Source organism: Gavia stellata, chromosome 9, assembly GCF_030936135.1.
Source record: "Gavia stellata isolate bGavSte3 chromosome 9, bGavSte3.hap2, whole genome shotgun sequence".
NCBI lineage: Eukaryota > Metazoa > Chordata > Aves > Gaviiformes > Gaviidae > Gavia > Gavia stellata.
Window position 1 is genome coordinate 31,529,700 of NC_082602.1, and position 25,727 is coordinate 31,555,426.

At 38.5% G+C, this 25,727-nt stretch overlaps 1 protein-coding gene across 1 annotated transcript; it reads left to right on the plus strand.

The window, feature by feature from the left end:
• The first annotated feature begins 430 nt into the window (after positions 1-430).
• CASP7 (caspase 7) lies at positions 431-25,628 on the plus strand. The gene is made up of 7 exons (XM_059821134.1): positions 431-439; positions 1,581-1,693; positions 19,957-20,105; positions 21,010-21,138; positions 21,648-21,823; positions 23,322-23,460; positions 24,103-25,628. Exons 2-7 carry the CDS (start codon positions 1,581-1,583, stop codon positions 24,324-24,326), a joined length of 930 nt encoding a protein of 309 aa, XP_059677117.1. The 5' UTR covers positions 431-439; the 3' UTR covers positions 24,327-25,628.
• The last annotated feature ends 99 nt before the right edge of the window (positions 25,629-25,727 follow it).

Below are 25,727 nucleotides of genomic sequence, written 5' to 3' on the forward strand. Positions count from 1 at the left end.
AAGCGGCTGTCCCTCAGCACTAGACACTTGGGCCGTTCAGGTGGCTGCACTGGCGGCACAACCAGTTCCTGAGAGAGGGCAGAAGTACTTGCGGGGGGGTTGCAATGTGTGTAGTTGGTAGCGTTGGTGTTGCTGCTTTCCTCCACTCACGGCTGCGCCTTCCTTGGTGTGGGGCTGCTTCCCCGGGGCGGCCCCCCATGCTCCTCCTCGGCTGCCTCACTGCCCACCTCCAGCCTGCCTGCTCTTCAATTCTTATTTTTTAAAAGATGACTAACAAATGTGTTTGTCTGTCCAAGCCGAACCTAGACCCCAGCTTTCTGGAACTGCTGTTACTGTCAGGGACCTGAAAAGCTCAGTCAGTGTCCCGGACCCCGGCTGGGGCAGGGCTGGTGGCCATGTAGCCGCAGGGCCCGGCTAGAGGCCTCTGAGCTGCTGCAAGGTCAGCAGGGTGGTTTTCAAACTACATGTAAACATGTACTCTTCTGAGTAAATGCATTATAAAAGCAAGTTTAATCTACCTAAATATGGGGAAGGGGCAGGAATCGCTGCTACTTTTCCTCGTGAAAACCTGGAGCCGGAGTTGAACAAGGTGGCGCAGCGCATCCCACCACAAGTGAAAGTGGGGGTCCCACAAGGCCATCTCTGCTGCTCTTCTCACCCCATGCTAAGCTGGTGCAGATCATTGCGCTATCAGAAAAATGACTCCCTTCTTCTTGTAGTTTTCTGCTGGCTTAATGGTCTAAATAAATTTCCTGAGTGGGCAACTGAGTGCATGGAAGAAGAGAGAGACACCATTTTTTCATCAGGAAAAAGTCATTAGATCAGCTCAGCCTTGTCTAGTGGTGCCCTGTGTCACTTTTGAGATGAGTGAAGATGTTCCAAGCTTACACTGGAGTAACAAAAAAAAAAACCTGGCTGAAATAGAGCAATTTGTGTAAGAAGCTGCTTTAAGTAATGAAAATACTTTTTAATTTCCAAGAAGCACTTCACAACTGTACACGTGTATTAATCAATCATATTGATTATGAGAAGAATATCAAATTCATATTAAGTGTTGACAGACAAAATGGAGAAATGAAAATCTAAGATCCCATCCATGGAAGATAATACAGGATTTTTTCTCTTATGCACATTTGACTGTGTATATGCACATGAAAACAGAGGAGCTCTCTGGGTGTCTTTGTACTGGATAGGATTGCAGTTACAAATATTTTGATGTTAGTTGTCCTCGCTTTCTTCCCAACATACTTCTTTCCAGACCGTGAAAAATTTCCTGGGAATTAGTTGTAAGATCTTTCACCATAAAATTATTTTTACTTTTGTTCTTATCTGCATTTTTGAGAGTGGTATTAGACAAGTCACTTTTGGTAACTGCTACAAGGTAATACAGATGCCTGAGCATGTGCAATGTCATGTTAATTCAGGGCCAGAAATCTATAGCCACTCTTACTTGATGAAGTATTATACAGTATAACTGACTAACAACCTCACACATATATGGTTTAACTGGTTTATAGAAGTATTTCTAAAATTACAGTGTTCATTGAGGGACACTTACATTCTTGTACTTTTATTTGTAGATGTGGGGAGATCAGCATGTTGATCACTCTACTGAAGAGGGAGGTGATGAAGATCGTGGTGATGTAGTTGATGCAAAGCCAGACAGAAGTAGCAGATTCTCACTTTTTGGGAAGTAAGTTACTGCTTTTATTCCTGTTACTGTTTTAGTAGTTGTCATACTACCCTTCTAATAGGATTTTGGTGTTCCGTTTGCCATGTCCGCAATGTCATAGATGGTCTGGATAGGGAGATGGTTTATGTTGTGTAAGTTTAATGTATCTGGTCTGTACCTTAAAGCATCCCTCTATAGTATCTCCCTATAGAGAGACCTATAGTATCTCCCATAAGCTTTATTCGGTAGTCAAGAGACCACTAAGTTCATTTAGCATCAATTACAGTCCCTCATCTTAAACATTGCCCTTCGGTGGAGCTGGGAATTAAACATGCCATTAATTATCTATTTTACTGCATTCAGCTCAGCTAATCTTCTGCATCATTGGAATCCCCTGCTGACTATTTAAGTTAGTTTAAAGCCTGGATATGCCATCTAGGTTGTAGCACAAAGAAGCCTCACTGAGTCTAGAGATGTAACCCATTACAGTATAAATTAAAAGCCTTTCATTTTAAAACATAGTAGTCTCACTGAAGCATAAGCTTACTTTCGTGAAACGTATAGGAAGCAAGAACTATGTATTGCTTGTCTGTACTCCTGAAAATACTAGATAAATGTGATTGACAATGCAAAAGATGAAAAATGAACATGCAAAATTTACAAATACTATTGAATATCAGCAAATGGCTACTTCACATCATGAACTTCATGGATTTAGACAGATTTTATTAGAGGTGTTTATTACAAAGACTTGTATTTACAGAGAGGTTTTGATTTTTTTTTACTATTGGACATTCACATGCAAGTGAACAGTACAATTCAGAGAAAGTACATAGAGAATATAACTTTATTTTTGCTGCTTATTATATGAGTCTAATGGGGGTAACAAATCTGTGAGAGAGGTGAAGATGCTTTAGTCTTAGAAGACTTGATGTGCTGTTAAGAAAATCACTTTACTTTCTCTGTCTCATTTCATCATTCCTCAGATATGTTTTATGGTATGTATGTGTATTATTAATTTTAACAGAATCACGCCATGCAAAATAGAAAATGTAACACTTGTTTCTAAATCTTGCCAAACATTTTTCAAAGGTTTCTTTTAAACTTTATAAAATGTGTGTTTTAATATCTGAATCTGTCTTCTTTATAAGAGGTGATATGCTAATACTATTATTAAATTATGCAACTCAAAGTTAATAATTCCTGAAGGAAAGACAATAATCAGCATTTCTGTTACTTTTTTTCCTATAAGAATTTTTTCAAATAATTTGGCTGTGCATCTGTTTGAGGCATTCATCTTTTGGGAACTCCTTGAAGATAGAATTTGAAACTTTTTGTTTAGAAGTAAAAAATCTCTCAGATTAAATATGAGGTAATTGAGAAGGTTCACCTTAAATTTTGTAGAGAAAAAAATAAGTCTGAGAAATCTGTCAAAGTTTCTTGAAGAAGGTGATGATTGCCTAAAGAGGAATGAGCTGGTTGATGGGGAAGATCTTAAAAATCCCAGCACAGTGACAAAGTCTTTGTCTTATAGAAGCTAAAACTCTTTGGCCTGAAGGAAGATAGGAGAGGAATGTGAAAGGATAAAGGAAGATGGGATATGATCTAAAATCGTGACTGTAATGGAGGAGAAAGTGAATAGAGAATGATCATTCCTTGTGCCTCACAGGAAATCTAGGGGACATCCAATGAAAAGTTCATGCAGTAGGTTTAAAACAACCAGTAAGATGTAATTGTCACATAATGCAGAATGCAATTGTAGAACTTAAAGTCACAGGATATGTAGATTTCAAGATTTTAGATAAGTTCAGAAGCGATTAGATGTATTTGTGGAAGAAAAAATCCAGTGGGAATATTGATCTTAAAATCCTCGATGCAAGGTGTTCCTAAGTCAGGTTTCTGTGAGAATATGGGCATGGGCAGCAAACAGGAGGAGCTGGAAGCCATTGTGCAGCAGGACAGCTATGACTTAGTCACCATCACAGAAACATGGTGGGATGACTCGAATGACTGGAGTGCTGCAATGGATGGATATAAGCTCTTCAGGAGGGATAGGCAAGGAAAGAGAGGTGGTGGGGTGGCTCTGTATGTTAGGGAGTGTTTTGATTGTATAGAGCTCAACGATTGTGATGACAAGGTCAAGTGCTTATGGGTAAGGATGAGGGGGAAGGCAAACAAGGCAGATATCCTGCTGGGTGTCTGTTATAAACCACCCGACCAGGACGAAGAGGCAGATGAAGCATTCTACAAGCAACTGGCAGAAGTCTTACAATCACAAGCCCGTGTTCTTGTGGGGGACTTCAACTTCCCGTACATCTGCTGGAAATATAACACAGCCGAGAGGAAACAGTCCAGGAGGTTCCTGAAGCGTGTGGAAGATAACTTCCTGACACAGCTGGTAAGTGAGCCGACCAGGGGAGGTGCCCTGCTTGACCTGCTGTTTACAAACAGAGAAGGACTGGTGGGAGAAAGTGATGGTCAGAGGCCGTCTTGGGCTTAGTGACCATGAAATGATAAAGTTCTCAATTCTTGATGAAGTAAGGAGGAGGGTCAGCAAAACCACTACCATGGACTTCCGGAGGGCAGACTTCGGCCTGTTCAGGACACAGGTCGAGAGGGTCGCTTGGGAGACGGTCCTGAAGGGCAAAGGGGTCCAGGAAGGCTGGATGTTCTTCAGGAAGGAAATCTTAAAGGCACAGGAGCAGGCCGTCCCCATGTGTCGTAAGAAGAGCTGGCGGGGAAGACGACCGGTCTGACTGAACGGGGAGCTTTTGCTGGGACTCAGGAAAAAAAGGAGAGTTTATCACCTTTGGAAGAAGGGGCAGGCAACTGAAGAAGAGTACAAGGATCTTGTTAGGTCATGCAGAGAGGGAATTAGAAAGGCAAAAGCCCAACTAGAGCTCAATCTGGCCACGGTCATAAGGGATAACAAAAAATGTTTTTTCAAATACATTAACAACAAAAAGAGAGCCAAGAAGAATCTCCATCCTTTACTAGATACAAGGGGGAACATTGTCATGAAGGATGAGGAAAAGACTGAGGTACTTAATGCCTTCCTTGCCTCAGTCTTTAATAGCCAGACCAGGTATCCTCAGGGTATTCAGCTCCCTGAGCTGGAAGACAAGGATGGAGAGCAAAATAAACTCCCCGTGATCCAGGAGGAAGCAGTTAATGACCTGCTGTGCCACCTGGACACTCACAGGTCTATGGGACCTGATGGCATCCACCCAAGAGTACTGAGGGAGCTGGTGGAGGAGCTTGCCAAGCCACCCTCCATCATTTATCAACAGTCCTAGTTAACGGGGGAGGTCCCGGACGACTGGAGGATTACCAATGTGACGTCATCTACAAGAAGGGCCGGAAGGAGGATCCAGGGAAGTACAGGCCTGTCAGCCTGACCTTGGTGTCAGGGAAGATTATGGAGAGGTTCATCTTGAGAGCGCTCACAGGGCACGTGCAGGACACCCAAGGGATCAGGCCCAGCCAGCACGGGTTCATGAGAGGCAGGTCCTGCTTGACCAACCTGATCTCCTTCTATGACCAGGTGACCCATCTAGTGGATGAGGGAAAGGCTGTGGATGTTGTCTACCTGGACTTTAGTAAAGCCTTTGACACTGTCTCCCACAGTATTCTCCTGGAGAAGCTGGCGGCTCGTGGCTTAGACAGGTGCACTCTTTGCTGGATAAAAAACTGGCTGGACAGCCAAGCCCAGAGAGTTGTGGTGAATTGAGTTAAATCCAGTTGGCAGCCGGTCACAAGTGGTGTTCCCCAGGGCTCGGTACTGGGGCTGGTCTTGTTTAATATCTTTATCAATGATCTGGATGAGGGGATAGAGTGCACCCTCAGCAAGTTTGCAGACGACACCAAGCTGGGCGGGAGTGTTGATCTGCTGGAGGGTTGGAAGGCTCCGCAGAGGGATCTGGACAGGCTGGATCGATGGGCTGAGGCCAATTGTATGAGGTTCAACAAGGCCAAGTGCCGAGTCCTGCACTTGGGTCACAACAACCCCATGCAACGCTACAGGCTGAGGGAAGAGTGTCTGGAATGCTGCCTGGTGGAAAACGACCTGGGGGTGTTGGTTGACAGCCGGCTGAAGATGAGCCAGCAGTGTGCCCAGGTGGCCAAGAAGGCCAACAGCATCCTGGCCTGTATCAGAAATAGTGTGGCCAGCAGGAATAGGGAGAGGATTGTGCCCCTGTATTCGGCACTGGTGAGGCCGCACCTCGAATCCTGTGTTCAGTTTTGGGCCCCTCACTACAAGAAGGACATTGAGGTGCTGGAGCATGTCCAGAGAAGGGCAATGAAGCTGGTGAGGGGTCTGGAGCACAAGTCTTATGAGGAGCGGCTGAGGAAGCTGGGGTTGTTCAGCCTGGAGAAGAGGAGGCTGGGGGGAGACCTTATCGCTCTCTACAATTACCTGAAAGGGGGTTGTGGTGAGGTGGGTGTTGGTCTCTTCTCCCAAGCAACTAGTGACAGGACAAGAGGAAATGGCCTCAAGTTGCGCCAGGGGAGGTTTAGGCTGGATATTAGGAAAAATTTATTTCCTGAGAGAGTGGTGAAGCATTGGAACAGGCTGCCCAGGGAAGTGGTAGAGTCACCCTCACTGGAGGTGTTCAAAGAACGTGTGGACGTGGCATTGTGGGACATGGTTTAGTGGGCATGGTGGTGTTGGGTTGATGGTTGGACTTGATGATCTTAAAGGTCTTTTCCAACCTTAATGATTCTGTGATTCTATATTCTGTATCCAATTTCTTTTGTTTGTTTTCTTAAAACTCATTACTTAGTCAGTACCAGATACTAGGTTAGATGTACTTTTAGTTGGAACCAGCATGGCTCTGTGTCTTGATTGCCAAGGCTTCATTTTGGCAACATGAAATTAATACCTGTAAAATAAGATGTCTAGAAAGCTTTAGACTGACTACCATTTTGTTGTCCCTTGTTTTGTTTTAGCAACCCAGTTTTTACCAGCTGTGCACTATTTTCAATGAAATTCTACATTGTATTTCATTTATTATTGCTTAAAATACATAAGCTCAACAGGAAAGCTGTTGAGCTGTACCTTGTATTGTTAAATAAGCACATTAATTTTAATTTAAGAGAACAGAGCAGTGAGAAACTGAAGTCAAAGCCGTGCAGAAGGACCAGCTATTTCCAGTAGCTTCACACCTCCAATTCACCATTCTCTGGCTGTGACTGGAGATTTATCTAGCAAGAGCAGTAAGTAGAAATAAGTGAAAATCTTATTCACTACAGCATATTTCTCTCTGAGAAGTCTGTGAGCCTGCTTTACCATGGACACCATGAGGCTCAGAACAAGCCATGGAGTGGGCAGGTTCTTCTGGCTGCACCACAGCTTAGGGGAATTATCTTCTACGTATTTCCTTTTCTTTGAAAAAGTGATAGTACTTAGTGTTGGTGGGGAAAAGAGTTGAAAGAAATAAGTTTTGAATTAACATCTGACAGTGGTGTTTGGTTTAGGGGGTCTCTTAGCCACTAGATGGCAGGAGGATATCAATTTTGTTTATTGCAAAACCACAAAAATTAGGGAGCATTGCAGCTGAGCAAAAAGTTATGTTTCAGAAAGCAGGAATAGCAGGATACACTCTGGCAAGCCTGCATGCAACACAATTTTAAAACATGGTTAAACAAAGATTGAGCTAAGGATTTCAAATGTGTTTTTTAATTCTTTATGTGCTAGTTAGAAACAAAGAGATTTTTTCCCATAGAAATTTTTCTTTTCTATGTTGTACGTGCTTCTGTTACACTTTTGAGGCTTTAAAAGTAGTCTCACTTCTCCACAGGATGATTTAATATCTTCATTTGTTATCTTTTGTCTTTTATTGGGGAACTCTGTTAGGGAGATTGATAGCAGCAAACCTATTTTAGCATGCAGGAAACATAATGTAACATGAAACAGAACAAAACTGTGGTTCCACTGTATTAAGTAGAGCTAAGATTTCTCTTACTCCTAATGAAAGTTGGTTTTTTTTGAAAAAGCTGCATCTGAAAATTCCCGAGGCTTGGTAGACTCTCACTTGTGCTGTCAGTAATCGTGGCTGTTTGTGGGCTTCAGTGAAGAAGCATAATGCAGAAGAGGGTGGTTGTTAGTAGTATCTAGGTACCAGTTTTATTCTAATTTAATTCTATAGAACCATTTGTCCTCTGTTTACTTTTATCTACTCCAGCCCTACTGTCTTGTTTTACAGTCAATATTCTCCTTCTCATCTGGAAATGAAAAACATAATTTAAATACATATTTAGGAATTCTTACAAATACCTAGCTACAATTGAAACTGTGTGATTCTGTAGTGCCCTTAATGCAGAAACATGAAATATATTGTAAGGAAATCCCACTGAGGAATTTGAGAGGTTTGTAGAGTACACTGACGTGTAGTCACCAAGAGTACTTCAACTGTTTAACACTGCAAACCCAAAATATCTGTAAGGTATTTATTTCCGCCAAATCAAGCCACTATAAAGTTTGAGACTTTTAATTTTAATGAAACATCAGTGTGTATCTTGCCTTCTATAGTTCAATAGTTATGACAGTTACATAGTTATGATATCTACCAGGTAAACTAGTATTTAGATCAAAAAGATTCATGGATATATAGGTTCTCTTTTCATTTGTACAGTGTTTATTTGGGTTACAGGGCATCAAAGTGGGGAAACACAGATGTTACCAAAGCTGTCTATTTTAACTTCATGACCCTTGTCTCAGTATAGCCATATTTCTCAAAAGAAATAGCCTTGTCATTCAGAGAATAAATATTCATTTTTGCGATTCAGCCTCAGCTGAACCTCAACTTTGGCACTGTAACAGGTATGGAAAGTTTTCTTTATTTCAGCTTTGCTCTTCTGTTGTTCTTCTGTCTTTTGGGGAGTTGTTTTCCATCCACTTTTGATTACCAACAGCTTATTTTTATTTGGTTTGTAAGAAGCTGCTTTGCAGGTAAGAACTTTATGAAGAACAATTTCACAGCAATGCAGATGCATATGTTTTCCAGAGTTGCCCATTTTGTATTTTTTGGGCCTGATCTTAGAAATTAATTGCTTGCTTTGTAGAAAAAGTACTACTGCTAGCACCGTATGCTTATGAAGAAACTATATTGGCCTCCACTGCATGAATGTCAGCTGTTCCTGCCTTGAAATTAATGTGTTCAAATCCAGATGATGCCTTGAATGATACCTCATCTTTTTTATCATAACTTTTAGAGTTTTAAAATTAAAAATGCAGTTCTGTTACAGGTTTTTCAGTGACAGAGTATTACAGACCTTTCAAAAATAAATATTGCTAAGAAAAGTATCTCTTTTATCCTTAGACAGAATAAAAATAGCAAGTTACTCTAAAACAAATAACAGGTGGTGAATTGTTATCTGAAGTTATGCTCTGGGCTGCAACTCAGAGGTCTGAACTGAACTGTTGGTTCAGCCTCATGCTTCCTTTATGTGTCTAAGCAAATCTCTGTGCACCTTAGTCTATCCTGTAAAAGGGTGATGGTCTTTCCTTTGACTATCCTAACTCCAAAGTCTAGCACAATATAGCTTTAATTTTGTCTGGATTTTGTGGGTTCTGCTTTGCACAAGCTAAATATCAGTATTTTCCCCCAAAGTGCTGAACATAAAATTTCAGAAGCAATAGGTTCTGGCATCTATAGTCTGTTAAAGTTAATCCCTAGAAAGACAATAAAGAGATTTTAACATAGATCAACAGGGATGTTTCATTTTCATTCCTCTCTTTTAAGCCAGAGGTGGTTTTTATTTTTTGTTATTGCAGTTTTTGTTAGATCTGGAACTCAACTTCTGGAGAACACTGAGGGAGTATTGAACAATTAGTGAAAATTGTGGTCAGTGCTTGTACTTTCCCTTGGATGCTTACTAGATGTACTGTATAGGAAATGCCCAAGTATCTTGAAATAGTATCTAGTCTAAAGTGTAACAACTCATTAATTCACAGTCAATATTTGTTTCCAGTCTCCTTAGAGACTTTATCTTGTGAAGCACAGCAAACACTGGGTTATCCATGAACTGTATCTGTAGCAATCACAACACTGAGTCAAGTATCCTAATTACTTTTTAGTGTAGTAATTTATTTCCTTCATTACAACAAACTCTGGGCTATCATCATACAAAATTTGGAGGAAAGCTATTATGTAGTGTCATTTTTAAGCTTTAAAAGGAATCAAAAACAAATTAAGCCAAATTTATAAGAAACCAAAACTATTTAAGGGTGAATATATAGGAAATAGTTCTATGAATTAGAATACAAAGAGGTTTTGTAAACTGTGTGTGTTAATTTGCATTATTTTCTTAGAAATATTCATTGTGTAAATATTGTACTAATGATGGATCAGGATTTGAGAGAAGGAAGAAAGATGTATTACAAAGTGAAGTCTGCTGTCCCACCTCCATCTCAAGATATGCTGTATTTTCCTACACTCTTACACAGGAACAATGATAGAATCAGAGCGATGGGAGTGTGTTTTCCACTTGTCAGCAAAGGTAGATCAGGCCTGCATGACCTCAGCTTGCAGGGTGATAGCTATGAGGGTTTGAATAGCCCCATAGAAAAGTCCAGCGTGACCCACTGCTGACACATGCGAATCTTTGGGCCTGAACGCAGAGAGCAACCTGTTTCACTCTCCAATGTAGCCCTGAGCATGGTGGGCTCCTAGCATTAGCAAAGAAGATTAGACTTGCTCTTGAGGACAAGCTGAAGCTGTTTTCAGATGCAGTGTGGAGTACCATTTGATGAAGAGCCAAGGTACTGTAGAATGTTATTTATCTCCTTCCTTCTCTGCCACCTGTTTGGAAATCTCATGAATGAATGCCCTAAACCAGTTAACCAGTTCAGTTTCAGTGCTTATATCAAGCTAATTATAACTCTACTGGCATTTTGCAATTGCTAATCCTAGCCAGAGTGTTCTCTGAGAAATAATTGGGGGGGGGGGGGGGTTTGCTTTATTTTGAGTCATTTTCCAAGCAGTCCATATAGCAATATATATACCTGTTAATTGCTCTTAGGATCTATGATAGATAAGAGAGGCTTCATCTTTTTTTCCACATAATTGGCAGTTGCCTATGTACATTACGCTACCTAGGATATGATCATGCAAGATTTCAATTTCCAGAACACCCATGGAAGGTATGTATGTGCAGGTTTTCTAGAGATGAGCAGAAAGCCTTTCAGCAAGCAATATTCTTTATTTGTAAAATTTTACCTTTTGAATGTTATTTGAATATTACATTGCATACAGTATTATGAGGCCTGCACAGCAGATACCACACAGCTAATTAGGAAGCTGAAGATGAATTACAAATTGATGGTTGAGGGTTTAGAACTTACCTTGTTTTGGTCCTCTCTGCTGCAGGCATTACACCACAAAATTGTCATGTAGGCTATAAATGATACTTAAAATAATAAGTGCACAAAGACTAGGATACTGCTACCTTTTTCTTTTTTTTTCCTCTTGTCTTTTTTTAACTGTTGCAAAATGTGGACAAAGTGTAGCTAGCTTAGCCCCAGTGCGTTTCGTCTGCTTCATTTGTATGTAATAAATAAAATTGCAGCCATGGTTTTGATTTGAATTATGCTAAGGCCATCACTAACACATAGTTAAAAGGAGAAGAAGACATATTTAGATGTAACTATCAGAATTCCAAAGATATATATAATATACAAAGTATGCCAGAAGTTGTAGTCTGAGGCTTGCTTTTTCAAACAGCTCAACTCCTTTCATTACACAGTGAGTTTCCAGTTGTCCTGGACTGGGTTTCTCTGTTTTCCAAGTTCTTAGAGAAGACTCGCCCTCCTAACTGGAGAAGGGTCTGAAACTAAAATGGGACAAGAAAGCTACAAGAGTAGCTCAGGGTCTGAAAAATGTCTTTTAATGAGGGATTTTAAATGTATTTAGTTTCTCTAACTAAAGTTGAAAGATAATTTGCTTGTACTATACAAATATATAGTGTACTATACAAATATATAGGTGATATCAGAAGATAAGATGCACTTTTTGTAAGCAAAGAATTCATAAATGGATCCAATGGATCCATAAATGGATCTTTTAAAAAAAGGTTGGGTATAAATCTAAAAGGTGTTCTGCAGAATAAACAGAAGCTGCAGGTTTGTAGAAACTACTGAATAAGGGTTTGTAGCTTGCTTCGCAAGAGATCAAATGAAAAGTGTGCTCACACTCAGGTGAGTCAGCTACTGCAATTAGCATGTTGCAGCTCACTAGTTGATTTTGTTCATCTCTGTTGCAGTTGTGAAGCTTTGTGGTAGGTGAGGCCTTATTGTAAGTCAAGCTAATACACTCTAGATTGTGGTTGCAAAGGAACATAGAAATAGCCATTGCTGTAGTTCAGCTAAGTAGCTGCAATTCGGTAAGCTGTGATACCTTGACTGTTAAGCCAAGGTCCCAGAGGCCTTTAGGGCTATAATATACTTTGGGGAAATGCCATATTCTGTGGACTGCAACCCTGTCTTTTTTGCGGTTGACGTTAAATAATCATGTGCAGGCACTAGCAGGTTTGTCTGCTCAGGGAAGCTAATGTGCAGTAACCAAAGATAGGAATTTGTTTCTGGACTGAGATCTACTGTAAACCTCCATAGTGGACAGTAAGAATGCTTTTGTTTCAAGCGTTCTTTTCCAGGAGGCATGTGGCAGTAAGCTACCTTACACACTCTGGACCTAAACATTGTACAGATGTACAAAATAGTGGATTTTAAATTAATTCTCTAGTTCACTGTACACTACTATCCCTCTGGAAAGAAGCCATGAGATCTGCAATTGTTTTATGAAATAAGTTTGTTGAGGCTCCATTTTGTAATGGAAAAACTAAGACCAAGAGATACGGAGTTACTCTCCCAAAGTTTTTCTGTAGCAGAAGCAGGATTCACACTCAGTTCTCCATCCAGAGCACAACTAAGTGGCTCTTAGAGGATAACAGAATATATCCCCCAGTTGAGCATTTGGTTTGTTTAATAGTTTCCATCAAGTTAACTGAGCAAAGCATAGCTAGCATATAATCTTAATAAATATTATGGCTTGTTTTCTACAATTGGAGGTGATACAGCATGCTACAAGAAACTTAGGGAAATACCAGGATGTCTTTAAAAAAATTAAAGCATTTTATTTTGTGAATTTTCTGCAAAATCTGTAACTACTGCTACATACATAATAGTAAGAACAAAAGTAGGTTTTTAATATGATACTGTTTTATTGGATGAATGAACTCAGTCCTGTCTTGGGCAAAGAATTTGTTAATGATCGCTTAGGTCCCTCCCAGCTCTATTATTATAAGTTCAAGGAAATAATCCCATTGTTTACCTAACTCTTTTTGTTCAAGACTACTACAGCAATATTTTCCTTTCAAAATTAGTGTGTTTACAGTTATAAGGAGGGCTTGGGACAAGGGTTTCCAAAGAAACAAGAGGTACTGTCTCCATTAGCTTCCTAGTTTCAGGTTTATTCAAGCAAAAGGCTCTGCCTCTGGTGACTTTTAAACTGGCTTTGTTTAGTCAGCTGACAGTCTAATTCCAAAGGTGTCCTTAAGAAGTCATGAACTAATTGGCAGTTCAAAAAGAAACTGGAGGCTAAATAATTACTATGGCCCTGATCTTGAAAACAGTTACAAACAGGCAGTATTTTACTGCCTGACTAGACCTGTTGCTTTTAGTAGGCCTGCTCCCAGGAGGAAAGCGGGATGTGTTCATTAGGGACTGTGGTGTTCGAGTAAGCACACTTGCCATTTCCCTTTATTCCAGCCCTTCCCAAAAATGACTTTCAAGGTTTAGGCACTTCAGCAGAGTAGTATATGAAGATGCAAGTATATGAAGGCCAGACTTTATATGTCATTGATAAATATGAACCTGAGACACCAATATTATCAGTTTGGCATGTTTCACTGTAATTTAAAATTTCTTTAACAGACAAAACAAGGCCATAAGAGGGAACAGAATTCTAGGACCATTTGACTGGTTTTTGTGTTTTAATGTTCTGGGGGTTTTCTGGTATTATGGTGTTCATGTTTGCTATTCTAAATTGCAGCTGTCAGTTTTCATCCCTTTTGTGTAAGACATCTCCTTGACATAGTAAGCAATACAGGTGAAATAATGTTTAGATGCTTTTTGGGGAACTTTTATGCTCTATTTTGTAGGACCACTTTTCTTCTCTCTTCTAAATGAAGACTTTCTATTATCTTGAAAAGATTCTGACTTTAATATTAGGAAATTTTTTATTAGGAATTTTTTAAATTTTCTTTTGACATTTATCTGGAGCATATTTAAAGGTAGCCTTCTAAGGACTGTTTATTTTGTTGGTGCTAGTCTATCAAAGTCAGTAGTCATTTGCAGTGTAATACAGTTTTAGTATTTGGTCTAGTCCTTGTGGTTAATGCTTAGTCCTTATCCCATATAATTTATGCTTTCTGATTTTTAACAGTAAAGGAATATTCATTTTTATAAATGACAATTCAAGTAGTGGCACATTCTTCTTGTCCAGAAATGTTGCTGCTCTGCCAACCTGATGCAATATTAATGGGAAAAGGCAACAGGATAATCTACTATTTGCATGCAGCTCTGAATCTGCGTGACACTTTACCAAAACGGATCTGACAAAGAACAAAGAGTCTGCCTTAAAGAACTTAAGATCTAAAATGCTCTAGTCAAGTTTAACAAGTGTCTTTTGCTTGTTAGTGCCAATAGGTTTCAAGAGAAAAAAAATTCAAAGAGGTAAGAGCGTACAGTAATTGAGGTGTACTAAATATGGTGAAATTAGACTGGATAAAAGTATTAAAGCTGGATAAAAGTATTAAAGCTGGCAGTTTGGAGAGAAGGTTATGTAGGAGTAAGACATATTAATGCATGATCATCAGAAAGCATCAGACATATGAATAGACCACTAATTATTGAGACTAAGGTAGAAACATAGAACAAAATATTGAACCTTGATTTGTCTAATTTATGAATTCTGTTTCCTGTTCACTTCTTTTGGAAGAATAAATCTGAACTGGTCTCCAGCACACTCAGCTTTACTATGCATAGCTTGGTGATGCTTTGTGAATTCAAACGCATTCCTCTTTGCATTGTCATTGTTTCCTGTCTATCCTTTAACTACATATTAAAAAAAAAAAAAATCCACTACACAGTTTTTCCCCAGGAGAGGAAATCTAGCATTTGTGATGACCAGTAGCCACAAACATCATTTATACTGTGCATCGAATAATGGAAGGAGTGGGGGGTTTTGGACAGAAGGAGCAGCATAGAGCCAGACAACTGCATAAAATTAAATCAGCAATATAGGCTATGTAAGTTTCTTCAGAGGTCTTAAAACTAATGATATTCCTTATCAAGTAAAGCCCAAATTTGTTGGACTTTATAGAGCAAGAGTAGAACAGAGTTCTCTCTTTTGTGTGTGTGTACTTCTAATAGAAATGAATGTAATCAGTTTAGCCTTTTCCACCCACCTCTGAATGTCAACTTCCTTAAATTGAATAGTATCGTAATTGTAGATTTTTTTTTAATCTGCTTACATTTTTCAGTACAGCAACAAAAGTCCCTAACTTTCCTGGGAGAGAAGGGGACTATAGCTGTTTTCAAAGCCCAGATATCCCTCTGTAATATCATTTTTTAAATTCATTTTGAATAACACATTAATTTCCTCTTAGAAAAGCAAACAAACAGGAAAAAACCAAACAGGAAACTCCTCCTATCCTGTGATTGGGAAGTGATGATCAGGAAATTTGTCTTTATTCATCTAATACTCTGCCTGTAAGTCTATTTAAGTGACCGTTCTTTTCCAGGAGAGCTGTTTCTTTTGTATGCTAAGTATCACATTGCTTTCACGACCAAGCAGCTCATGTTTTCAGAAGAGCAGAAGAGCTCTATTGTCTGTCAGTTACTATCAGTCTCTTTTTAATCACTGTTAATGTTGAGGTTTAGTAAATGGGTTGCTGTAACAGTTTCTACCCTAGAGATTCCACTTTCATCTTAATGTTTCCCTTTCATCCACTCTTCTCTTGAGAACTTTCCCTGCATTATGCTGATACTGTTCCAAGGGGAGTCCATATAGTTACAGCAGACCAGCTTTATTAGAGCAGGAGGTTTTTTTACAGTCACTGGCCTTTACACCTTGCACAACGGTAGCAATGCCAGACTACACAGCTGACATTAATTATGTAATGTGATGGAAAGTGAAGACCCTCCCCATAGAAACACATCCCACTACACTTGAAGTTAAGCAGCTGGTTCTCACTGCAACACTTGTTGCTCTGGAGGGCTGGCAGACCTGAGCCCAAGAGCTTGGCTGCAGCAGATGGGAGAGATGATGAGAGACTGCAGCGCTTAGGGAAGCCATTCTTCTGCATGTGGATTCTTAGTATGTTGGTATGTCATACTAATATACAATAGCAAAAAAAGTGCAGGAAGATGCCAGTAGAAAGGAAGCCAAAGGAGAGGAGATCTCACCTGCTAAGAAACACTGCTTTCAGTAAAATTCTTACTGAAAATAATTTTTAGGTATAGTTAAATGTTAACAGTGATATTTTTATCCTTAAACCTTGATATGCGTACATACTGAAATCATAATTTACCCAAAGTGTAACAGAAAAGAAAGTTTGTTGTTATAAGTAGCAGTCCTTTAGACAATCAAGTTCACTACTGGTGCAAGTGATGTGTCTCCATTGTCTTTGACAGAATTTTAGAATTTTCTTACCACTCATGGTGATAAGAAATTTGGCCTTTACTATTCAAAAGTTCAATAATGAAATGATGTATGGGTAACTTTAATTTTCTATTTGAAAAGTGAGAATTTGATAATAATGATTTTCCCAGGGTTGACACTGATTGAGTCTAGACTTGATGAAATCACAGACCCAGCCATACCGTTGTCAAGCCTAAGGCCTGGATTTGGAGGCACAGTAAGGGTGAAAACATGCAAGCTGTATGAGGATGCCAGAATGGAGTTTCAGTTTTGCTGAACTCTTGACCGAAGGGAGAGAATATGACATATGTGAGAGCATTGATAGGAAGAATATTTCTGTTTAAGGGAAAGATCAGTGCCCACTAGCGGAGTGAGGAGTTGTAATTAAAACCTAAAGATAGAGTAAACAGTCATAAAAGTCAAGTTTCTATTTAGTCTGGGCAAGTTTGAATCCCAAAGGAGGGAAGTTAAAGACATTGGGTGTCAGAGAAGCAAAATGAAATAAAACTGAGGGCAAATAGTTTAAAACATTTTATAACAGCACATAACTAACCTGTGGAAACCCTTTCAGAAAATACGGTGATTAGAAAGCTTAGTAAGAACGGCAGTAAACATTTATGTTAACATGTGTCCAGTTCAAAGCTTAGAAAATAAAAATTTATCTGGAAAGCTTTATGCTTTCACTCATAAGCCAGCCTGTCACTGACAGGGCATTTCCCTTAAGGACTGATTATTACATGTTTTGTTACTTTATTAGTCACTATTACAAGGTCTGATTGAGCTTGTTGAAAGTGGAGAGTTGGGCCTTATACTGTCAGTTTAGTCCACTCAGGCAATTCCCGTATGGCACTATGTTGGCACAGAAAACAGAATCTTCAAAAAACAATTTCTCTCTGGACTGCAGGCCCAGGGTATGTATACACCTGAATCTTTGCTTCCTTATTTGTTCAGTTTGGACAGATACCAAAAGATTTCTGGAACTTTTTGTTGTCTGCCAGTAAAGAAATCATAGGCGTAACCCCACAAAGAATGCTGTGGTTACTTAGTATCTTGTTAGCCTGTTCAGCTTGGAAGGAATCATTAGAACAAAACCATACTATCCTCTGTAAAGGAATGGGGAAATGATGGAGTTATGTGTGCTACCGTGCTGACGAGGCTTGTCTGTGACATTTGGTGTTGACCGGCATAGAGCTTCTGGTGTACTTTTGGGAATACCAGCAGTAGCTACATCTCTTAAACTCCCAAGTATTCCTGTGTGAATGAGTGCAAACTATTGAACTCAGAAGTGAAGTGGTTTCAGAGAAGTTGTGTGGCTAGGTTACTATGCCACTTAACCCCAGCTGCCATTTTCAGTGAGGCTTCTTGTGCGGTAACGTGGCTACGTGACTTCTAGACTAGAATGAGATCACTTCCAGCATTTTAGGAGAGCAGACAGTGCAAACATGATACCGTACTGCTCATGTGGCTCTGTCCCGAGTATTCACAACTGTTCGTGTTCACATAAACAGAAATTTGTGTAAAATCCCCTTGAAAATATCCTATGGTGTGTAACAGCCACTGTTAGTCATACAGCTTTTTCAGGAAGTCAGTGAAGCCAGATAAATCTGTAGAAACTTGAATCCAGTGTGGACTGAGGAAACTAGCCTCTTCATTGACCTGAGTGGTTATTTGTTGTTTTGAAATTTCTTTTTACATCTTTGCCAGAGAGCTGTCTAGTGATGTAGGACCAGGGGGAATTTTAGACTAAAATAAAAATCCAAGATCTCTTTGAAAGTCAAATGTAATATTAACATCATACAGCTGTGGATAATTCTTTAAAATGGTTAAGATCTTTTCTTGAGGAAAAGCATATTTAATTATTGCTCCCAGAGCCCTCAAGAAGCAGTATGCAAGGAGAATACCAATACTTGCCATTTGCCAGAAAAAACTGTACTTCCAGAGTATCAGACAAAATCCTCAAGTAGGTATAATTCAGTATCTTGTTTTGTAGTCTCTAAGAGAAGTCTAAGAGAGGAGATGATATTAGGATGGTCCCATGTAAAAAGAGTACAGGGAAAGCCTGCCAGGTGCAGCTATTTAATTTGGCCCTTTATAACAGAACATGAGGACACTCAAAGGTAGGAAGAAGCTGTTTTAAAATTGAATTGCAGTAGCATTTAAACACAATGCATCATCTAGAGAAGGTTTGTTATAGTTTCCAATTAGTCTTGTCCTTTAATAATAAAAAAGAGGACATTTGAATCTAAAAGACAACAATTGTTAAATCAGGAAGGTAAGAAAGTAGATTACCTAAACAACATTTAATCAATTTGCAGCAGTCTCATGTCTACAGGCTATTACTGAAGCAAATAGCTTAGTAATTCTTTAGAAAGATGTCAGAGTGAGAATAGTGAAAGTACTTAAATTAATTGAGATTATGGGGAAAATCTAATTTTTTTAAAAACAAACTGTATTATACAGTTATTTGTGCTGTGAAAGTAGGTTACATTTTCCTCTCAGACATCAGCAATAAATACTGTTGGAAGCAGGATGCTGGACCAAATAAGTAAGAGAGGTGCTGATAACTTCTGCCCTTTCCTGAGCATTGTTTCTAACTGGGTTTGCTCCAAAGCTTGTTTATAGTTCTGAGGTTGAATCAGACCCTTTATAGGCTCTCACTGGCTTCAGTTCTGCTTGAGGAGATCTTACCAACATCTGAAGCCACCTGCTTGGCCCAAAAAGTCCACCTCTAAAAGCAAGTACTGCTGAGTTCCTCATGCTTACACTTCAGGTGTGAATGCTAGTTGTAATTGATTTTTTCTTAATACTACTTAGAATAAAATGGTGACTAATGTCTGTGCTATCCCTTTGCATCTCTTTCTAATCCAATCTAAGACTCCTGCACATAGCAGAAAGGTCAGTACACAGTCATATTAACAGAGAACATATATAGCTCATCTTGTTTTGGTGGGGTTTTTTTTAAGTGAGGTTCAGGTGTTGATGATTACACTAAAATGTGCTTATTTTTTTGCATAGGTTCAGACTACTGTTTCGCAGACCAAATTAACACATGACCTGTTCACATCTGTAACATTTATCAGTAGAAACTACCTACTGTTCAGTCTTAATCTTCAGAGAATTCAGGGATGATGGTGAATCAGTAAATAAATCCTGTCACGCCATTGGGTAAACTGCGTATCTTCTTGTGCTTGGAATAGTTATTAAGGGAGATCTGTCTGTCCTTACATGAATTATTTATAGTAAAAGTAAAATATGTCCAGAACCATACTTTTTGAAAGGTTACTGCCAGCCTGACTTTATGTTTAGGCCATTTGTTTTATCTGTGGGTCAGGATCTGCGTATACTACTGTTGGCTGCAGTTCACTCTAGAGTCTTTTTACCATCATGAGAATCCAATCGCATACAATAATCACTTCATGGAAATCACAAGATCTTTATGCCTCGATCTGAAATACGAAAGAATAAAACAAACATTTGAGAAGAAAAAACATTGGGTAGGGCTGCCCGAATCGTTTGAATTAAGATAAATAGGCACACAGTATGTGACTGGCCACTAACAATAATTTCATTTGGTTCACGTAGAAAAAAGAAGAATGGAGAAGAAGAACAGCCAAAGTCCTCTCTCAGTAATCAGTACCGAATTGTTACACCCACATTCCAGTATAATATGGACTACAAGAAAGTTGGCAAATGTATTATTATAAACAACAAAAATTTTGAAGACAAAACAGGTAATGTTCTTCCTTTGATGATACTCATTACAGACTTTAGAATTTTGATGATACTCATTACAGACTTTAGAATTTTTATATGTTCATTAATCAATAAGCATTTTATTTTTAGAACATGGAATTTTAATTAATATATTTATCTTTTTTGAAAAATAGTTGTTCATACAATTTATTCCTGTTCTTTAATATTTATATTAGAGCGGCTCTTTGTAGCTTCTTAGCAGGATATGTTTCAAAGAGCATGTCACCTTGCTCTACCAACTTCAAACTAAACCTTTGTCCCAGAGTTTAAGGCTGTGTTATTAAAATTCGAACTTTGGCATCTGCAGCCCATGTTATAACTTCTCTGTCCCTGAGCTACAGCTATGAGCTACAAAAGCTAATAGCTGTAGCTGTGCTCTGTTCACACTCCTGCATGTAACTTTTCAGACCATGTATGGTTTCAGAGCAGACAGATACTTGTGTTATAGTCAGCTTTATAGGTCTTTTCCTACACGCTTGGCAAACACATTAAATGAAGTGTTTACTCCAAAGAATTTACATCACTTTCTTTTACGTGGGTATAATAGGGACTCTTTTCAACAGTTTTTCCTTGCCGTGTTACACTGCATAACCAAAAGGAGATAGAATCATCCACAGAGGTCCTATGTTGCAAGGTGCTGGATGCATGCCAACGTTTTTCAAGATAAGATAGGTGTTACTGTTGAACCTTGCATTATTTTGCATTAAAACAGATCTCACAATTTGTTCTCAATGCTGAGAATGCTCTTAGAGGATTGTTTTAAAATCACGTCACCATGACATTGTTTATGTTTAATTATAAATCTAAAAATTTACCTCTGCGCATGTGAATTATTTTGAATTATGTAATGTGCAATCAACCATATTCTTTGTTTTCTGGCAGGAATGGGTACACGCAATGGCACTGATAAAGATGCTGGAGATCTAGCTAAGAGTTTTAAAAACTTAGGTTTTGAGGTTTCCGTATACAATGACCAAAGCCGTGATCATATGGAAAAATTACTGAAGCAAGGTAAAAATTTAGAATCATAGAATAATTTAGAGTGGAAAAGACCTCTGGAAGTCACCGAATCTCCCCCCTGCTCAAAACAGGTCAAATTAGAACAGATTGCTTAGGCCCCACTACATGCAATTTTGTGTATAGGAGGATTCTGTTTCTGAATGGATTAGGCGTAATTCCCCACCTCTTCCTCCAGCGTCAATTCAGAAATACACAGTTTTCGTGTCATATTAGGTGAAGCGCCTGTCCTGTGTGTTAGGTGAAGAGCATTGTCATATTAGATAAAGAGTCCAGCCTGTTGACTCCAGTGGGCTAAACTTGGAGTCAAGTGAAGGATGCATTCATGTATTCAAGGTACTCATCACATTACTAAAAAGTGTGTTGTGTCATCTTTATCCACTCCTTCTTATGCCTTCCAGTAGAGGCCTAATGTATATTTAGTCTCAGAAAAATGTGTTTGCTAAATATAATTTTTATTTAAAAGGTTGCTTCCTTTTGGCTAATAAGTATTTCATTTGTAGCTGCTGAGGAGAATCACAGTGATGCCGCTTGTTTTGCCTGTATCCTTCTAAGCCATGGGGAAGAAGGCCTCATCTATGGCACTGATGGACCCATGGCTATCAAGAGTTTGACCGCGCTATTCAGAGGAGACAAGTGTAAAAGCCTTATAGGCAAACCCAAATTATTTTTCATTCAGGTAATAGCCCTAAGGTAAATATAGTACCCTGCTGCTGCAGTGGGGAAAACATGCTGTGTTGGTTGTCTGCTCTAGAAGAGCCCTGTAGGTTAACTTACTGATTTTGCTGGAGGTTTTGTGAAAGAATGTGATGAGAGAAATTGACTATGGGTGAAGATAATTGATATACAAGATTCACAGGTGTAAAGAATATTTTGTCATTGTAATTTTGTACATGGTTTCTGTTTGTGCTTGGTAACATATGAACTTCAAAGCAGAAAGATAAACTTCTTGTACAAACAGCTGAGGACAGTACGTGATTATCAATAGAAATAATACTGTCCAGTTCTCTTTGAATAAAGGCTGTCTCTACAAATTACTGCATTCTGCTAAAAGAAATATTTTTTTTCTCTCTCTCAGTAGCCTAAAAATTTATACTGCATTATTGCATTAGCATATAATTAATTGTATGTTACTTAAGCTTTTAAAGACAGCTATTTCAAACAGTATTAACTGACATACCATGGGTCTGAATTCTCTTTTTTTATCATAGTGTTATGTACGTATGGGACTTGCAGCAGATGTGGTTCTCCCTAGGCTGTTCCATCAATTAATCCTCACCCTCAAAGTGAAAACTGTGACTGTTTTAGACTCTTCATACTACTGAAGTGATGTTTATTTTAATTATGAGTTTGGAATGGGTACTTTGTTGCCTTTGAAATTATCTTAATAAAGGCAACCAACTTGTGTTATATAAGCCCATCAGACTGCTATTTTTTTGCAAAAGCTGTCAGTCAAAGCTACTAATCAAGAGCTGAAACTTACCAACCTGCACTGTGGTCCCAGTGTGCCCTTTAGCTAAAGCACACGATTAAGAAATTAGGAATAAAAGAGAGAAATGGCAAAATGTTAAAAATACTTGAAATGGGTGGTCAAACAGTGGAACATGTTGCCCAGATTGTAGAGTCTCCATCTGTGCAGATATTCCAAACTCAACTGTACACAGTCCTGGACATCTGCTGTAGCCATTCCTGCTTGAGAATGGGGATTGGACTAGATGATCTCGGGATGTGATTTTGTTATTCTGTGAAATCTAGTGCTACAGCAGTGCATGTCAGGAACCAAAGACAATGTGTAGTCCACTGTAAAGAAAATGTCCGGAAGTCATGCTGCACAAGACATTATGTAATAATGGAGTGCTGAGGGTGACTCTATACTAGTAAAATTAATCATGGTTAGAATAATCTAATACTGACTTGGCACTTTGACAATCCACTGAGATCCACAGCCTGCAACAGCATTACCTCCCTTTATTGTATGGGAAGTACATTTTGAAATGGGTAAGCTAGTAACTTCATCACTGAACAATTAGGTTTCACACAGAATTGCATTTCTGCATCTAATACATGCAAAGTACTGCTTAAAACTGTATCCATTAAAAAATGTTAATGAATACTTATTTTTATAACACCTTGTTTCTTCTTATTGGACAAGTTCTCTTTGTCTTCACTGCTTTCAGGCATGCAGAGGCTCTGAATTTGATGAAGGTATACAAACTGACTCTGGACCTGCAAATGACACTCTGGAAACAGACGCCAATTTGAGATACAAAATCCCAGTAGAAGCAGATTTTCTGTTTGCATATTCCACAGTGCCAGGTAAAGAAAAGAGGCTCACGGTGGGGATAGAAGACTAAAAACTTATCACCTATATTGACTTGATTGTAGACTGACCCTCATTGATGATACACTGTACCTTGATTGACAAAACACTAAGGTCCAGTGTATGTTGGGCCAGTGTGTTGTATCTACCCCTTTTACACTAGCTGTAGCGGAATCAGGAGAAAACCCAGATTTGGCAGGTGAGAAGACGCAGACATTCTAAATGGCAAAGGCAGTTCTATTTCTGGGAATCCTGCCCTTCCATGTCCCAGTTTAGTGAGTATGTTGAATATGTGATGAAGGCAGGAAGCAGAACAGTTACAGCACGAAACTTATTCTTAGAGAGCAAAAACATGAAATCTTATTTCTTGCAGTTTCCCAAATGCAAAAATATAGCATGGTACTTTAGTAGTGTGAGGTTAAGAGAGTTAATACACATTATTCGCCACTTTAATGAAGTAAGATATGTGGCACAAGTGGTAAGAATTAAACTTTCTGTGTGTGCATTGTTACTCTTTGCTCAGAATCGTTCACACAAATTAGTACATATCTCTCTTCCATTCCATTCTTCAGCACAAGATAATAAGAAAAAAGAGGAAAAATAACCCCATGTACTTTCTTATCTGTCTTTCCTGTAAGGTTATTACTCCTGGAGGAATCCTGGAAGAGGCTCCTGGTTTGTGCAGTCTCTGTGCTCTGTGCTAAATGAGCATGGAAAACAACTTGAGATCATGCAGATCCTCACACGGGTCAACTATGTGGTTGCCACAAATTTTGAATCACAGTCTGATGATCCACGCTTCAGTGAGAAGAAGCAGATTCCCTGCGTGGTCTCTATGCTCACTAAGGAACTTTACTTCTGAAAGTGTATTTTAATGCAGCCAGTGATGAAAGATCAGGATATGGTTTTGGGTGGAGATTTGATTATAAACTGGAGTAACACATTTTTAATAAGAGAAATGTAATTACACTAGATTTTTATATTTATAAGCTGAGGTATCTGATGGATGGACAATATGCAAGATTTTAAAGAAGAAATAAATGCTGCGGGCCAACCTGACAGCTAATACTAATTACTGTATCTTGATTTCCCTTAGTGTGGCTGTCATGATTTATGGCTACTGAAGATGTTCTGAGAGTCAGCTACCTGACCCATAAAGGTTTATTCCAGAAAACAGATTGTAAATTAAGAACAAAAAAATTAAATCATGAGACTCCATCTTTTCTTTCACTTCTAGCTCATGGAACCGTAACTTCCTCAGAAATTTCCAATCATCATATTATGGGTATGTCCAGTGATGAAACAGTTTGTAGCTATTTAAAAGGGTGTTTCTTGGAACATTATTAATGAAGACTAATGGTTGCTCTGTGATTAATCTGGAAGTCAATTTACTTAGTTATCACTCTAGCGTAAGATGGATAAATAAAAAATCAGTATTTGTACATGATCTACCTGAATAGTATGGAAATAAAACAAATGGAAAAGTCAAAGTGAAAATCTTTGTAAAAGATTGGCAAACTGTAATTGGGTGATGCCTTATTAAAGCACCATTGTAAAGATTTTTGGCTTGCAAATGACAGTTAACTGATAGAATGGCCTGAAACAGTGGTATTGCAGTTTTTCTGCTTGCAGAAATAAAAATGTCTGCTTGTTGATTCAGAAGTTTTGAACCAACAGAAAGTTAATGCCAAGGCTTTGTTATAAAACATTGAAATTTAATGTTGAAATGATAGAATTATATGTTCCAGTAACAAATGTATGTTTAGATATATTTCCTATTTGTGAGGAATTTTGCCAAGACTGGAACTTCTTACTTGAATCAGAAACCAGAATTGCCTTTTTAGTTATTGTATGATCTTGATTTTGTATTTTGGAGTTACGTCGGTGATGTTTATATTCCTACTTTTTATATTCTCTTCAAAGTTGGTAGCTAGCTCAAAAAAGTAAGTTTAATGACTTGGTTAAACTGGTAAATGATTAGTTGTTCACCATTTTCCCAGTTAATGTACTCTATACTCTTTTGAAATCTTCTAAGAAAATAATTGTATACTATTAAAGTCAAGTTACCAAATTATTTAGTTTATTTTCTTACAAATACTGTGGCATAGTGAGGCATATATTTTTTTCATAAGTCAAATTTACAGTTGTTTGAATTAAATAAATGATTTTTTTATGGACATCTTGAGCATGAAATCAATAAAGACCTTTTTTTAAATTTCCTATGAATATTTGCATGTTTGTCACTCAATCTGGTGAAGCGAAA

Bases quoted from the DNA above. Each gene is read 5' to 3' on its own strand.
- CASP7 (XM_059821134.1), top strand. From the start codon at position 1,581: ATGTGGGGAGATCAGCATGTTGATCACTCTACTGAAGAGGGAGGTGAT. The intron at 21,824-23,321 runs GTAATAGCCCTA...CACTGCTTTCAG, and splicing joins CCAAATTATTTTTCATTCAG to GCATGCAGAGGCTCTGAATT. The intron at 23,461-24,102 runs GTAAAGAAAAGA...CTTTCCTGTAAG, and splicing joins TGCATATTCCACAGTGCCAG to GTTATTACTCCTGGAGGAAT.